The 18,606-nt window shown below is 35.0% G+C and overlaps 1 protein-coding gene across 1 annotated transcript; it reads left to right on the top strand.

Annotated features, from left to right (window-relative positions):
- Positions 1–6,715: 6,715 nt before the first annotated feature.
- grxcr2 (glutaredoxin and cysteine rich domain containing 2) lies at positions 6,716–12,642 on the top strand (the record flags this gene model as incomplete). Its single annotated transcript, XM_084138211.1, has 3 exons — positions 6,716–7,036; positions 9,832–10,041; positions 12,469–12,642. 3 exons carry the CDS (start codon positions 6,716–6,718, stop codon positions 12,640–12,642), a joined length of 705 nt encoding a protein of 234 aa, XP_083994337.1.
- Between the last annotated feature and the right edge of the window lie 5,964 nt (positions 12,643–18,606).

The raw sequence follows: 18,606 nt of genomic DNA on the forward strand, positions 1-18,606 counted from the left end.
TGTGTCTAAACCTCAGTGATGGGTAGTTTTATGGGCGGGGTCAGGGCTATAGGTCATTCGTACGAATTCATACGAATTGGGCAACTCTGCAAAATTGGGCAAAATTTTATGAATTCGTAAGAGTGAGGTCGTATGAATTCGTATGAATTAGCCACTGCTATTTTACCCTGTTTAGTAAATCTGTCCCTTAGACATGTCATACGTGCTGTATATTTTGCTTATAAAATGTTTTTTTGCATCAAATAAATCATAGAAATATTAATGACTTTGGCTTTTTTAATACCCTAATATTATAGACATATCCTGGGAGATACAACTCATAAAATTCAAAATATATAAAAAAATCACATAATACACACACACACACACACATGATATATATATATATATATTATATAAACACAAACTTTGATGTTAGATGCGATTAATCACGATTAATCGATGACAGCACTACTTTGGATGTGTTTTATTTAAGTCCAGATGATTTAAAAAGTGACATGAAATAATTTTTTGCTAATCATTTTCCACTCTTGCCTGTTTTTAATTGCTAAAATATTAAGCCTTGTCATTTTCAAAATATAAGATCAGACAGTTGGGAACACATATGTGACCCTGGATCACAAAACCAGTCACAAGTATATTTCGCACGGGTATATTTGTGGCAATAGCCAACAATACATTGTATAGGTCAAAATTATCGATTTTTCTTTTATGCCAAAAATCATGAGGATATTAAGTAAAGATCATCTTCCATGAAGATAGGGTCCGTAAATTTCCTACCGTAAATATATAAAATATAAGATTATTTTTGTGAGTGAATGCAGCACAATCGTGAACATAAATGGACAACTTTAAAGGTGATTTTCTCAATGTTTCGATTTTTTTGCACCCTTAGATTCCAGATTTTCAAATAGTTGTATCTCGGCCAAATATTGTCCTATCATAATAAACTATACATCAATGGAAAGCTAATTTATACTTTTTCAGATGATGTATACATCTCAATTTTTAAAAAATGACCCATGTGACTGGTTTTGTGGTCAAGTGTCACATAATAATAATATTAATACTCTCATAAATTGTATTAATAGATTGCTTGTATTAAACAACATAACAGATTAACAGATGCATGTTAATGGAAATGAAACCTCGAATCATTCAAATTGAAACAAAGTAAGCAATCTCCATTACCTCGAAACACTTCCCCTATGATCACCAGTGCAGAATAGTGGTGAACCATCTCTGTTTACACATACTGTGACACAGTCATGAATATTTTGTATGTCTTGCAGCTGCTTCACCGTCCTCATCACTGCAGGCAGAGCAGAGAGTTAGTGAGTTAGGAGCTGTTTGATGGTGCGAGTGCACAAATGTCAGCTTCAAACAAATCACCTGTGATGTGTAATGCATCAGCCTGCAAAACAGAGTAATACTGTCATTCTGATTTCTGGCAGGATCCCCAAAGTTTGGGCCAAACATGAATTACTGAATTATGAGAGAGCAAACTATGTGTATTATAGGCCAATTTATTATTACATTACCGTGTTAAGCAAATAGTGATTGCATGTTATAAACATGCAATCACGAGAAAAAAGTTAGAATTGTGAGATAAAAAGTCGCAAATACCTTTTTTATTATTATTTTTTTTTTTTTTTTTTTTTTTAAAAACAAGCTTCCATATTGAGCTGACTTGAGGTGAATAATGATAATATTGTCATTAAAGTAATGTGCATAATTTAACCTCAGTTGCATAAAGATCATTGCAAAATGTCTCAGAAAAGTAATTCCGGGAAAAGCTCAAGCAGAATTTGTTTGCAGATGTCACTTGGTTTGATATTATGTATCTAAATGTAATGACATTTAGACATTTTTATGTGTGATTTAAATGTCCAAATAATTGGGGCCACTGTAGTTTTTATGAACCGATTCTAGATAAATAGACTGTTGAGAGCTCACACACACTTTAAATGAATAGAGCCCATTATAAACAAACACTGCATGACACTCCATCAATGTCAGATACTCTAGCTTGCATTGAACATAATTAACTCTTTTCCTCAGACGAAAGGTTACGCCATCACATATTTTTACCCAGCGGCATGAGCTTTTATGACCATCTGGAAAATAAAGAACTCATGACATATCATCAGAGGCATCATTAAGACAACTAAAGCACTCAGAGAAAAATGATTCCCAATGAAGGAACCCCGCAGAAAAACACATTCTCCAGTGACAACTGAAAATAAGCATGCATGCAGATTAATAATCATTTAGTACAGCCTAGTTTGAGACTTGACATCTTCAATGAGTCTTTTACTGGGAGGCCCACAAAACAATTTCTCACTTGAATGATTTCATAGTAATAGCAGATATGAATGTAGGGAGGAAAAAGAGGCAAACCATCTTAGCAGTCGCTTAGAATGCAATAACAGTCAACTAGGGAGATAATTGCAAGATGGATGTTAGAATGCACAAGGGTTAATGTCAGCCATTTGTTAGATTCTCTCTCAGTAAAATGGCTGATCTCAGGGATTTCTGCTGTTTTATACACTGCAAGATGCCCATAAAGAAATATAAAAGATGCAAATATTACAATACCATCTAAATACGTGTAGGAATGTGACTAATCTGTTGAGATGTTGTTAAACTAATTTTAAATTCCAAAGACACTCAGCATTATAGAACTTTGCTGGTTTGTTTGTGAGTCTAAACATGTACTGCTCTTTTCTACTACTGTCTTCATTTTAAAGGTTAAGATATATCTGCACCACTACAGCGTGTCAGAAACACCCAACAGAATTTGTGAGAGAAGTCTCTTATGCTCACCAGTTTGATCAAAAATACAGTAAAAACAAGCTGAATTTTCAACAGCCATTACTATTACTCCAGTCTTCAGTCACAACATCCTTCAGAAATCATTCTAATACACTGATTTGCTGCTCAAGAAACATTTCTAATTAAAATCAATGTTATTGATGTCATTTCACTGAAACAGGAAGACCAATAGTGTTTCCTTTATATCACAGCTTCGCCAGAGCTGTTGAGCTTGGCAAAGCCGCATCTGATAGCGTATGACAGCCACAGTGTAATAGATTCCCCTTTTAGATTTAATATGAAACTGTTACTAAAGCAAAACAGTGATCATAGTTATGGTGAGGATGTAGTATAAAAAGTGTGTAATTTATGTTGCTGCATGGCACCGGTGTTATCTCTTCTACTCGTCAGTGCTGTTTCTCCTCCTGATCTCATCCATATTGCTTTAAAATACAGCATTCTGTGTAGAATTCAAATGGGTCCGATATGTTTTTTGGTCTGTGCCGACTCGATCATATGATCCGCTTTGTGCTATCGTGTCTCTGGACTGGAGCTGCGGTGTTTCGCATGAGACTAATATGAAACCAGACTTCATTAGTCCCAATGGAAAGCATATTTACACTGTCTGAATCGTTCCCTATCCCCTATATAGTGCGCTATGTGCCATACATCATATAGAAAATAGTAATTGTTTGAACAAGTGACCGATTTTAGCCACAGCTTCAGCATCTATTTATAATGTAAGGGGCAGACCTTCAGATTCTAGAGAGCATTTGATTGAACAGAAAATCTGATGAGAATCTGAAGTGCAGAGTGATGTCATCAAAATCATTGATTCATATTGGTGGAAGTGAGAGACTGTAAGTTTGAATGCTTGAATCTTCTAAATGTGAATTTTGTCATTGTTTTGGAGCACACTAGCTTACAGATAACAGTAGGGCTAACGGTAACACTTTATATTACGACCCGCAGACAACTGCGTAAGTAAACCGAAATTACGGTGTACGTTTCTGTAATTATAGTGTACTTCCGTGTAGGTATAAGGGAACAAAATGTTACATTTTGGGTAATAAAGGGGTAACAAGTAGATATACAACCTGCAAAGAACTTCGTAAGTAAACCGAAATTACGGTGTACGTTTCTGTAATTATAGTGTACTTCCGTGTAGGTATAAGGGAACAATATGTTAAGTTTTGGGTAATAATAAAATATAAAATTATTTATAATGTAATTATTTTAAAACTAACAGGTACCTATTCTGTTAATATATTCCAGGCAAAAATTGTACGTCTGTTGTATATAAAAGATTTTATCACATTTCTGGCAAAATATGTTCTTGTGCAATGTAGTTACAGGGTAATTTTGACATCTGTGGGTTGTAAATTAAACTTATTAAAATTAAACTTAAAATTAAACTATATATATATATATATGGCTGTATGTAAGCACAGTATGATAAAAATTTAATCTGAAACAATTTTATAAACAGCTGATTTCGAAAAACATTGGCAATGCTATTTATTGGCTTTTCTTACTAAACTACTTAACGTTAAGCCAAAAAAAATTAGTTTCTGCTATGATTTTAATTTAGAACGTACCATGTAGTACTTAGTACTTACCTTATCACATTGTATTGCAATGACACTTAAATGTCAGGGCAAATATACTGTGTAATTAAAAGGTTTTTTTTGTTTTGTTTTTTTAATAAGAGTACCTTTCTCTGTAATTACTGTGCAAATAGTGTTGTTTCGTATTGTTACATAGTAAGTAGTGTTTGTTACCTGTTTCAACTGTGTATTTACAGGGTAAGTGTAACTCCTGCGGGCTGTAAATTAAAGTGGCGCTTGTTACCCCCTTGTTCTGTGTAGTTACAGGGTAAGTGCAGTAAATATACAATAAAGGATCCCATTTAATTTCTGACTTTTATTTTACAAAAAAATTTCAAAACACTTTTTCATCTTAATAAAGCATTGTCTTTTCTACAGTATACTCAAACAACAAAGTTTAATTTACAACCCACAGATGTCAAAATTTGCACAAGAACATATTTTGCCAGAAATGTGATAAAAAAAAAACTTTTATATACAACAGACGTACAATTTTTGCCTGGAATATATTAACAGAATAGGTACCTGTTATTTTTAAAATAATTACATTATAAATAATTTTCTTGTATATCTGTAGGTAATCTTATGTACTTTTACTACTTTTCATTGATTTATTGTAGGTGTAAATCTTTATACTGACGAAAAGATTTCAAAGTGAACCCAAAAAAGTCATTACTCACAACATTTATAATAGTTAGTAGAGGTAGAGGTAGAGGTTTCAGATGAATATAGTAGAGGTTTCAGATGAAATGCATATTGGCGTAGAGGTCTGCATTCCCGCGGCTGTCCCGCGGGACCCGCGGGACCCGACCAGATATTTTGCGCCGCGGGATTAAATTTCCGACTAAAAAACGGTAGCGGTCGGTAACTCTGGTGTAATTTGAACGGGAGCGGTCGGTCATTCAATATCACGTTCCCGACGCCGACGTTCTTTCAGAACAGCATATCTTCGCTTTACCTAATCTTAATCTTAACGACCACCCGGTATAGGCTACAGTCTGCCCTGTAGCTAATCAGGACCGTTATGCACGCGCTGCACGCACGGACCAGTAACGGTTCTTTCTCATTGATTGTATTTGCTGGATCATTTGTCAATGACATTCTTTTCTTGCATGGATATTTAAAATAGTCTGGAAAAAGCTGATTTTTCCAAGTAAGTAAACGGCTTTCGTTCATTTCATATTGCCTACAATTTTGAGATGTTAATTTATTATTAGTTATTGTTGAATTTAATTTATGTTTTGTTTGTAGGAGAGACTTGAAACCGATGTCGGCACATTCCCAGGGATGTTAAATTGTTTTAAAGTGGTTTAATTTCGCGATGGAAGGCCTACAATTTTGAGTTGTTAATTTATTATTAGTTATTGTTGAATTTATTTCGTTTGTAGGGGAGACGTTGAAATCGATGTCGGCATATTCTTTTCTTAAATTGTTTGGTTAAAAAGTGATTTAATTTCGCGATGGAAGGCCTACATATTTTGCCTACAATTTTGAGTTGTTAATATTTTTTTTAGTTATTGTTGAATTTATATATTTTGATGGAGAGACGTACGTCAGCACATTCTTCTCAGGGATGAGAAGGTTAAGGCCTACATATTGTTCGGTTAAGGCCTACATATTTTGCTTAATGACATGTCATATTTTCTTTCTTTCTCTGACACTTTTCCTGTGTTGACAGCAAAATGTTACGAATTTTGATAATACGAATAAAAATAATAGCCTACACTTTTTTTTTTCGCTGCGACATTTTTTCCCCTACTGTCTGCAGCAAAATGTTAAATTTTGTATATTGACAAGGCGAATAAAATAATAATAAAAAATGTTTGTGCAGACTACATTTTTATTTTCTCTGTGAAAATGTACATGTGAAATTCTGGGAGATCTATATTAAGCGGGATGGTCGGGTCGGGAGGAAAATTATTCTAAGCAGACAGCGGGTGAACAAATAGTGTATATATAGCGGGAACGGGTGGGTGCGGGATATAACCCCAGCGGGAGCGGGCGGGAGCGGGACTTAAAAAACAGTCCCGCGCAGACCTCTATATTGGCGTTCATTATAGTTGATGCATAAGCAAATTAGACACACCTGCTTCTCTCCTTCAACCATCATTATTTGATGAAACCATTAGGTCTCAATTTCCAGCTCTCTTGTTGTGCACAAGATCCCCTGCTCAATAATTCATCAGGACTATGGAAAGCAGCTGGACTGCCCCAGCCTTTCCTCAACACTTATCTTCCACAGTTCTTCCTCCTGTTCTTTACAAGACCATTGGAAATTTCATATGAGAGGGACTATGGAGGAGCTCCATGAGCAACCAGGCACCTTGATTGAGGGCAAGCCCAAAAAGGTGAGGTTCAAGCTGGCCTCGTCGTACAGCGGCCGGGTCCTGAAGCATGTGTATGAAGATGGACAGGAGCTGGATAGTCCAGAGGAGCAGTACCCTCACAGCTTCATGCACACCAAGATGGAGATGGGACATCTGTGTGGCTTAGAAGACATGCAGGACCAGAGTTTCTTCCCTCCGACAGGCCTGATTGCCCAGAGGATAAACGTCTATCGAGGAGTGAAGGGATACAATTCCCTGGCCTGTGGAGATCTTCCACAGGATAATAAAGTAAGAACACCCTGCACTAAAAAAGACATTTATTTTACTTTATTTGAAAGTGATCTATAGATACACATGGTACATGGTAATAGTAGTGAATTATGCATAATTACAAGTGACTGACCCTAAACCAATCCCTAACCAAAATAACCCTAAATGAATGTAATTAATTAATATTAATAAACATAAAAATAATTAAATTATTGAAAAGAAAACCTTACTTAGTTTGCCATAATCTTGTAGTATTAAAATAGCATTAACTTTGATAGTAAAAATGTCTTCACAGCTTGTATTATATATTGCTTGATATTGCTTGAAACACACTGGTTTGTTGTGCAAATAGTTTTCCCATTTACTGCAGTTTGTTATTCTTCTCGTTATTTCCATATAGTATCAAATGAATCAGAAGTCTCACACAAATAGCTTACTTCTACGTTGGAAAATAGGGTGGATAAACCAACCAGATCCTCAAAACCTCAGTGTCCAATCAGTTATTACTGAGCAACTGTTGCTGTCTGTCTGCGATCTGGCTGTTTGGATAGGTCTAAACACAAATGTACAGAAATCCCCCCTTAGAACTTAGCAGTCAGCATGTGTCCTCAATCTCGGCAAACATACTATCAGAATCAGAATCAGAAAGAGATTTATTGCTGAGTATGTTTTCACACTCAAGGAATTTGTTTTGGTGACAGAAGAAGCTTCCAGTAAACCGAGACAACAACAGTACACAGATAGTAAAATAATAAAAAAAAGATATGTGAATAAGATACAAATATAAAGAAAAAAGAAAAACTGGTATAGGTGTGCTATAATACACATAATACATATACACTATAATAGAATGAACAACAGGTAATGGATATTATGTATTTTTATACTTTAGTACAGTCAAAACATAAATGACATACAGCACCTTTAAGAGTACCCTAATGAAATGTGTTAAAAGAAAGTGAGGAAATGTTCTGTTCACTAATGTTATCATTGCTTTCAAATTAGGCCTTTCTCTTTACAATTCGCTACGGTAAGTGTTTGCCTTGATTCTGATTTTCAGACTCTGCTGCTTTTAACCATGTTACTGCGTAATCAGTTTCTTTAAAATTGATAAATGCTTTCCTTGCAATGTCATTCCAGCCCAATAATGGCATCTATTAATTATATATATATATATATATATATATATATATATATATATATATATATATATATATTTCCCACTTTATGATCACATAAGGATGAAAATTGCTCTGTTTACAGTAATAATCATTTTATTCCTATGGGACATTCTTTAAATCTTGCAACAGTAACTAAGCTGGCCAACTATGTTTAGCAAAAGGTCAATTGTTGTGGGCGAAACACAATGTGTGTTTTGTAAGGGTTCCTTATTGTCCTCCTCATTATGTTTAGTTAGTTTGATTCTGGCACTGAAAAATGAATGCTGTAAAACTTTTCCTGCCACTCAGTTTTGATGCCACACTGTTACTAATTCATAGTTTCCAGATCCAATAATAGACCCACACTCCAACACAGCTTCTAAACATAGGCATGCAATTACATCCCCTCCACACGGACATTCTCAGCTTTCCATTGTTTCTCTGCCTCAAATCTGAAAAAGAAAAGAACATCATTCAAATATATAGACTGAACAAACCTAAACAATGTGGATCCTTAAGTAAGATTGAAAGCTAATTTGTTTTTTTGTTTGTTTTTTTACATAGTTCTATAACGCTTACATTTTCATTAAAATGTCACCTGTGACATGCTGTTGAAAGACTAAACTGCCAAAGATCTTCCCTTGCATATCAACATGTCAAAAAAAACTGACAGGATCTTTATCATATTTTCATCACAAGATCCCTGATCCCCAACATTTATTCTAATCAATTTTATAAAGCCAGCCATGGTACAGTGGGTAGTGCACAGGCTCATGACGCATAAAGGGCAGTTGGCTCATGGGGATGCAGGTTTCAGTCTGGCCTGCGTCATGTCCTAATCCTATTCCCCATCTCTCTCCCAGTGGTTTCCTTTTTCTCTTGACTTGACTTTAAAAAGTCTATTAAAGTCAAATAGATCCAGAGTAAAATATAGCTGCAAGCAGCAATTAACAGGGTCAAGCACAAAAAGGAACAATGAGACATGCAAGCATTGCTGGGAGCTTCAGAAAAACTGTAGAAAGTAATTAAAGACACGTTTAGATTTTAGTAAAAATGGCTGAAAAATCAATCACAAATCCATTCACTGTATGATTAACTTGCTTATTACTTTAGACCAATAGGTGTCAATAGGCCAAAACATTGCAGAGTTACAGCCCAGAATCAGCCTAGTGCCATGCTATCAAATTTGTTGATGCGTTATTAGAGAACGGTTTTGGTCAATGAAAAAGCTTTTAATAACTTTTTGCAGGCATGTTGTGAATATGATCTGAAAATAGGACCAACGGTCTAGGAGGAGTGAAAAAATTCAACATGGTGGACAGCAAGTTTGACCAAATATGGCATCATTGGTATCATTGTTTTCTATATGACACAAGGACTTTTTAAAGACCAGTTTCATTAAAATAGTTTTTTTCTATTTCATTTTGACCAGATGGTGGTGCTGTTCCAAAAAGTTGGGGGAACAATGTTAATACCATGGTAGTTTGGTACTGAATGATAGACCATATATAAGTACCATGTTATTTAAATGGTACTTCAAGTCATTTCAAACACTATGATGGTAGTACTATGGTACACATTCAAAGAAATTATTGTAGTATCATGGTACTTCTTGGAATCTGCTGCTTAGTGATTCTGTGTTTGTTTTTACAGGCACCCGTATTAGATTTTGGAAAGATTATTATCTATACCAGCAACCTGAAGATTATCAGAGCTCCTCAGAGAAAGAGAGAGTCTGGAAGGAGTCCTCACCGCAGTCAGGACCGAAAAGAAAGTTCACCTGGACGGGAGTCCAGGAGCAAAGGGAGACATAGAACAGCACGTCCCCATGCAGAGGAATCAGATGTAATGCCTGAACAAAAGGTATCCACTGTCTGAAGTTTAGTAGACTGTAAATACACAATGCGCTTTACCCGATACGGACATGAGTGATATCTCAAATCATTCGACACATTGAGAAGAGGTATTCCATTACTTTATTTCAACTTGGGGACAAAACATCCCATGTGATGGCAACATGTTATTATATAGTAGCTTTTTTGATTGTCCCATAGAGTCTGAACAAAGTGTTAAAAGCATATGGCATAGACCATTGTCTGATCAGACCATTGTTTCATTGATCTGTAGTTTGCAACAGTGGCTGCAGTATATCTTTGTAGTTTCTCAGAGCTGCATTGTATTTTATAACTCATAACATTCACATTCACAAATCAATGATTAAGACATTTGCAGAATGTTATCTGCTGCTGAAACACAATTCATCATTAATGATGACTCTTTTCCTGAAACACCATTGAAAATAATGATCCATGGCATAAATCCTTGTACATTTCGTACAACACCAAAGTATATTTAACACTTTAATATATTATGCGGTTTATTAGACAGGTGAGCAACTGTTTGGATACCTTTGTCGACAGAAAACTAATCATTGTTATTTACTGTAGCTCAACACGGTTAGTCTGTGAATGTCTTGTTTTCTTGATTTACCGCGAGTAACGTGTTTGTACCTCAGAGACAACACTATTTTGTCAAGTGGCCAATACAGCATAATCAGAAAGAGCTTTATTTGTAGTAACAGTAATACAGTATTTTCTCCACTATACAATATATTTTAAAATTAGTTGCATGCGATTTAGCAACACAAGTCATCCAGCTTTTATTAATATGATATTTTAATATTGACCTAACTTGCTGTTATGTGCAACAAGTGTCTCATACCAGCCACCAAGCGAACGCACAACATTATAACATAAATTTCAATACACTTACATGTATTTTGGTATGATTTAGGGTGTGTTTACGGTACAATATCATTTAAACTGAGAAGTTTCTCCTTTGAGTTTTCCGCATACAGACAGCACCATTGTCAAAACGATCCCCATTCACACGGATCCGCAAAAACGACTAAAAACGCTGTATTCTGCTGCCAGGCCATTAGATGGCGATGAAACACTATAGACTAAACACGTAATACGCATGTGCATGACGTCATCGTCTTCAGAGATTCGCGTTTTTGTTGATTACATGGAGACTGATTTAAAAAACGTGCACTTTGAAACCCGTTTTAAAAAGTTTGCGTTTTCAGCCACCCAAAACGCTGTTGTCGAGTAAACGAATGGCCAAAACGCATAAAAAGTTTTACGTTTTTAGTTGAAAACGGTGTTGTGTAAACAGCCCATTAGTGTGATTTTAGTAAAACTGTGCTGCATTATCCCACAATTTTAATTTGTCAGATAAAAGTGACTTGTATCAGTAGTAATTCAGCACTTGTGGGTATATCATAAGAAAAAATAAAATGCGAGTTTACAACTAACTTTAATCATAATATATGCATAAACAACAAAGCGAAAGGAACGGCATGGCCGACTGCAGCATATAAGTATAATAAAAATAGCAGCATGTCATTCACTGCATCATCAAACCACACCTTTGTTATTGTTTTGAAAAAGTGACCTCTAGTGGCGAAACTTACATACTGTACCTTTAAGTGTCAAGAAACGTAAAAATAAAAGTTTAATATCTCTAAGTGCACTTTAATTGTGGGTAACACTTTATTTCGATAGTCCACTTTAGACATTCTACTAACTATAAGTAACTTTGCAGCTACATGTCAACTTACTGTCATTAGAGTATTAGTAGACTGTCTGCTTAATATCTGCTAACACTTTATTTTGATGCTCCCCAACAGATATTTTACTGACTATAAGTAACTTGGCCAACTAAAAGTCAACTTATTCTCCTAACCCAAACCCTAACACCTAACCATAACCTAACAGTCTACTGAAAGTCTACTACAGTCTACTAATACTCTAATGAGAGTTAATTGACATGTAGTTGCACAGTTACTTATAGTTAGTATGTCCAAAGTGGACTATCAAAATAAAGTGGAACCTAATTGTCTTTTATTTATTTTATTTGCAAATACATTGCTTTAAACTAAAAGTGCACATTCAGTACAATTAAGCACAAGGCTTTTTCACAAGGATTCATAGTTCACACAAAAATGAACAATTCTTTCCAAACCTCTGTGACTTTCACGAAAGAAGGTATTTTGAAAAAGGCCTCAATGAAAATGCTATTGTTTGGGCCCTGGGGTTATTCAAAACATTTTCTTTTGTGTTTTTTGCAGAAGAAGGAAATACATGCACATTAGAAAATGATGTACAAAATATACATATTTGTGTGAACTTAAAACACGAAAGAGCAACAAGCTGCAAGCTTGTAATGTAGTGTGCACTTGGCTTTATCATTTTGCTTGCAGTTCGTTTACTTGTTTTGTTTGTGCAGCAGGAATCAGGCTCATGTGGACAGTGTGGAGGTTCAGGTTGTGCGCCGTGCTCCCTCTGTCATGGAAGCAAACTGTCCATGCTGGCCAACCGCTTCAATGAGTCAATCAGAGAGCTGCGCTGTCCAGCGTGCAACCCCCACGGCCAGGAGCGGTGCCAGTCCTGCACTCACTAACACATCTACTGACGCCAAGCTGTGTCGGATGGACATCAGACCCTTTGAGGTGTGAACCAAAGTGTATTTTGGATTAGTGCGTAAATATAAGAGCTTGAGGGTGGAATGGCTGCTGGAAAGAACTGCAATGAACTGCAAACTCCCATGCTATGCCACTGGATACAAATTTTCAATTTCAATAATGTATTAGTGATTTTTTTTTACTAATTTATTAATATTAACTAAGATTGATGAATGCTTTAGAATAATTTATATTGTTAGTTCTATGTTAACTAATGTAGATAACTAATGTTAATAAAGGGAACCTTATTGTAGTGTTACCCACACACATCAATTTCCTTGATGAGTAAATAAATAAAAATAGACATTTTATTGATGGAAATGATAGCCAAACAGCAGAGTGACAGTTTGAAATGTCAAAAATGTCATTTTTGATCTCATCATGATCAAACAGTGGCTTTATTAATTGTCATTATCAAATCTGTCAAAAGTTCCCCTTATTAAATATTCACCCAAAACTACTAAATGGTACGAAACATGAATTCATTACATTACGAGCTCATTGTTTCTGCCTTAAAATAATATATATATTTTTTAATTTATACATTATTAGCTTATTGTGTGATTTGTATGTACATTTCTGAAATACATAACTTGGACACAGTCACCTCTGATAACAGATCACTCTAAACTGTAATGTAGACATGCATTTTCTGTAAAGCTGCTTTGAAACAATATGTATTGTGAAAAGCACACGAATTTTACAGAACTATTACAGAATTGTTGGGTTAAAGATTTTGATCATACTGTAGTTAGTATTGATGTCTTAAAGTTGTCGTATAAAGGTCAACATTGCAAAAGATTGTTGACACTTTATTTTATACAACAATAATATTGATCTGCCTGCATTGACACCATTATATGAGAACTGAACTGAGATGGACGCTGACATCACGATTTTCTCCAGAGTGGCTATATAAATATAAATTAACTAAATTAATAACTTTTTTACATAATAACTTGACTGTGACACTATTTTCATCTGGAAACAAACTCTGTTGCATTATTTTCCTGTTATCTCTGTAAAGCTGCTTTGACACAATCTGTATTGTAAAAAGCACTATATAAATAAATGTGACTTGACTTGACTTGACTTGACAGTTAGCCGTGCCTAACTACACATATATATGATTTGTCATGCATTAATACGTGAAACTTTATTTCAGCCACTCCTAAACACTAGTTTAACTATTGTCTTGTCAGATCCCTTGGTATGCAAATTAAAATTAAATGAACATACAAAAATGTACATGACTCAAGCATTATTGTTCCTTATTGCTAAAATAATTCTTAAAGGAACACGCTGACTTTTTGGGACTTTAGCTTATTCACCGTATCCCCCAGAGTTAGATAAGACCATACACACCCTTTTCATCTCCGTGCGTGCCGTAACTCTGTCTGACGCACCCACCGCTAGCCTAGCTTAGCACAAAGACTGGAGGTAAACGGCTCCAGCTAGCACACTGCTCCTAATAAGTGACAAAATAACGCCAACATTTTCCTATTTACATGTTGTGATTTGTATAGTCACAGCGTGTACAAATAACAAGGTCACATGAGACACAGCCATCGTCTAACCGTATACATACTGGGAACTATATTCTCAGAAGGCGAAGCACTGCTACTTCTGCGGGTGCTGCGAGCAAATCACTCCGCCCAAGTAGCAGTGCTTCGCCTTCTGAGAATATAGTTCCCAGTACAGTATGTATACGATTAGAAGATGGCTGTGTCTCATAGACACGCTGTGACTATACAAATCACAACATTTAAATAGGAAAATGTTGGCGTTATTTTGTCACTTATTGGGAGCAATAGGCTAGATGGAGCCGTTTACCTCCAGTCTTTGTGCTAAGCTAGGCTAGCGGTGGGTGCGTCAGACAGAGTTATGGCATGCACGGAGATGAAAAGGGTGTGTATGGACTTATCTAACTCTGGGGGATATGGTGAATAAGCTAAAGTCCCAAAAAGTCGGCGTGTTCCTTTAAAGCTTTGAGCTTTTGTTTTTCAGAGAGTTTTCATGCTGCACAGCACAAAGCCCTAATCAATAAAAGTTATAGCCTTTAGTTTTAAAAGCAATGCACATATTGGCAGATTTCACATCACTTCACTGAATAAAACTATATAGGATCTTGCAGGATAAGCTTCTTTAATCTGCTCAGATCAGGGTTATTATAGTTTTGCATTTTTCATTAGTTTTTATTTTTATTTCGTTTTGACTTTGTTTTCAAATTCAGTTTAGTTTTAATTAGTTTTTAAAGTGGGTTTGCTAGTTTAGTTAAGTTTTTATTTTTTGAAAATGCTTAGTTTTAGTTTAGTTTTTATTAGTTTTAGTGTTAGTTTTAGTCTTTTTTGTCATTTGGGTTATTTGTCAGGGGCAAGATTCAAAAAGGTCAGAAAAAGTATTGTGTAATAATAACTCAACAAAAACATCATACAATTTTATAAAAAAAATTCACACCCCATTGAAATTCCTTTACCTCTTACCAAATCCACACGCCGTACCAAAAATCTACACATCTTCTATACAGAATTCACACCCTATACAAATACCACAGCTGTACAATTTTCACACCCTATACTAAATTTACCCTATACAGTCAATAGCCTTTACTACGGAAGCCCTGAACCGCAACATAAAAAAAAAAAAAATTCAGTAAAAAAAAAAAAAAATCTGAAAAAAAAAAATGCTATCATTTCGAGATTAGAGTCGAAATGTTTCGAGATTAAAGTCGAAACCTTTCGAGATTAAAGTCGAACCGCAACGTAAAAAAAAAAAAAAAATCTGTAAAAAAAAAAAAAGAAAAAAAAAAAAGCTATCATTTCGAGATTAAAGTCGAAATGTTTCGGGAATAAAGTAGAAACGTTTCGAGATTAAAGTCGAAATGTTTCGAGATTAAAGTCGAAACATTACGAGAATAAAGTCGTAAATAAAGACCTGCGCTCGTGAAGTCGAAATGCTTGTGACATGGATCTAAACATAGCTTTTTTACTTTTATGGGCTTTCAACAAAAGGACATTCTACAGGTGCTAATCTACCAACATGACATTACCATTTGTCTTAGGACGTTACAAAATATAGCCTACTGCGCCGGAATAGACTGATCTGCTATATTTGCCTTCTAATTTATTAAATCCAGGCAACTGGTTATCAGTATGTAACTTTTATGTTTCAATATGTGGTATCGTCAGGTTTTTATACCTCAAATTAAAACCCAAGAGACTTATTTCAAAAAACATTTAAAAATCCAGCTGACACACACACACACACACACAACAAGTTTCAAGTTTTGAAAAATACAACAGCAAACAGTAGTATTGTAAAATATTATAACAATTGAATTTATAATTATATAGGTTTATGTAACGGTTCACAAAATTCACGGTTCGGTTCAATCGCTGTCTGTTGCATTGAGACTCTGGTATGGCTTTATTTTGAAATTCTCGTCAGCAAAATAGAGGGAAAACAAACAATATTGACAATATTGTTTATAAAATGTAACTCACAATGTTAATTTATTGTTAATTTAACTGTTCCGTTCCGTTCGCCTTACATTCTTAATAATCGGGACGTAAACATTACGTCCGTCAATAGCAGCGCTTATGCTGGGTACACACCAAAAGATAATCGGGCTGATTTTGGGCCGATTTCCCCCCTTCCGACAATCCTAGTTATGTCCCGATTATCTTGATGGTTCAACAGATTATCTTATCAGATTTTCCCTTGGTGTGAGGTGTGTTAAGAGTGTCCTAACCTGCTCGGAAGAACGTCGGAGCCGCTCCGATCGCGAATCGTAAATATTCAACATGTTTAATATTTACGATCAGAAATCCTGATGTGTGAGGGGAACCCCGAGGACAAACGCGCACACGTTCTGGAGATTATCACGTGAAACAAAACAATATCCAATCAGAAAGCGAGCTGATGGAAGACAGACACGGTCATTCTCACACACACACACACACACACTTGCAGGAAGCTGAGTGTTAAGATTTAATATTCATAAGTGTAAATTTGGAGGAAACAAGCCTTTGTTTTTCATTTTAAGAGCAGACATTTTACAATACCTAAACACAATATTGGGTTTGAAAAATAAGAAAGCTGCAAAGTGCATTTCAATCTGTAAACATTTTAAATTTTTTGTTTAACTTTTAAGTTTGTCACTGTTTATGTATATGTCTTTTTATGTTTGTTTATCGGCTTTACTCTTTGTACCCCCCTGACTGTAATTGTAATTCTTAAAATCAATTAAAAAAAAGATTAAAAAAAGAGGGATTATAACTTTTTCTAAAGAGACAATAAATCCAATAAAGAATAAATAAAGACAATAAAGAATGAATATATTTCTGTATAAAAGGTTATATATGGGCTAATGGTGGGTACAATGGGGTTTTTTTCACTTGAATTTTATGTGAAAATCATTCCAAACACTAACGCAATTTCTTCCTGCATATCGTCCGCCATGCTTATTCTGAAGTCTCGCGTCATTTTGCGAGAATTCCTGTGTTCACAGTTGAGACTCTGGTTGAAAATCTGTTCGTGTGTGGTGTGCTGTCTTTGTCTTATCATGGCACACCACACACTATAGGAGCAAAATGCTTAAATCTAGGATTTTTTGTCCTCATGTTTGTGGTCTATCACATTTTGAAAATCTTATAAGATGTAAAAAATCTTTTGGTGTGTACCCAGCATTAGTAATCGTGACGTACGCCAATAGCAGCTGCAAAGCAGAAGCACTGTGGGAAATACCGACTGTTTTAACGAATAAACGTAGAATTTTTGATTTTATCATGCTTAACACATCTATATATTTGATCGCGCGAGTATATCCGGCGTAAAAAGATCGCAGCTTGAATTTCCAGTTACCGTCGAAGAGAAAGACAGGTCGAGTCTGCCATATAAATAGCTGTCGCGCGTATTCAATAATTGTTGTAAAATAAACTTTTGTTTATAACTAGGCTATAGCCTAGGCCTACTACAATAATAGCCTACATTTCATTTTTTTATAAGGAGCGGTTTTTGTTTTATATGCTGCTAAGAAGACACCCCAGAAGATGGGTCAAGTATAGCTCCATCATTGTTCAAAGTAAAAAAAAAGATCATACTTTATGATGTTAGTTTTAATTCCAAAAAAAATAAAAAAAATAAATCTTTAAAATAAATAAAATAAATAAAAATCAAGGGAATTTCTCTGGCATTTCTTTATTTGTGTGTGTGTGTGTGTGTGTGTGTGAGAGAGAGAGAGAGTGAGTAAGCCTACATCAAACAAGTAGCCCTCTAGACTGAGAAAGTATTAATTTGTTTAGAAAAACTATACTGACCCCATACTTTTGAATGGTATAGTTTGTTTCATTACACTACATTTATTAATTTAACTTACACACTTTATTGACTTAGAAATTAAGAAAATGACAGGCAATTTATGTTATATGAATTTATGTTTCAATATGTGGTATCGTCAGGTTTTTATACCTCAAATTAAAACCCAAGAGACCTATTTCAAAAAACATTTAAAAATCCAGCTGACACACACACACACACACACACACAACAAGTTTCAAGTTTTGAAAAATACAACAGCAAACAGTAATATTGTAAAATATTATAACAATTGAATTTATAATTATAGGTTTATGTAATGGTTCACAAAATTCACGGTTCGGTTCAATCGCTGTCTGTTGCATTGAGACTCTGGTATGGCTTTATTTTGAAATTCTCGTCAGCAAAATAGAGGGAAAACAAACAATATTGACAATATTGTTTATAAAATGTAACTCACAATGTTAATTTATTGTTAATTTAACTGTTCCGTTCCGTTCGCCTTACATACTTAATAATCGGGACGTAAACATTACGTCCGCCAATAGCAGCGCTTAGTAATCGTGACGTACGCCCATAGCAGCTGC

This window comes from Abramis brama, assembly GCF_963993115.1.
Source record: "Abramis brama genome assembly, chromosome: 15".
Lineage (NCBI taxonomy): Eukaryota > Metazoa > Chordata > Actinopteri > Cypriniformes > Leuciscidae > Abramis > Abramis brama.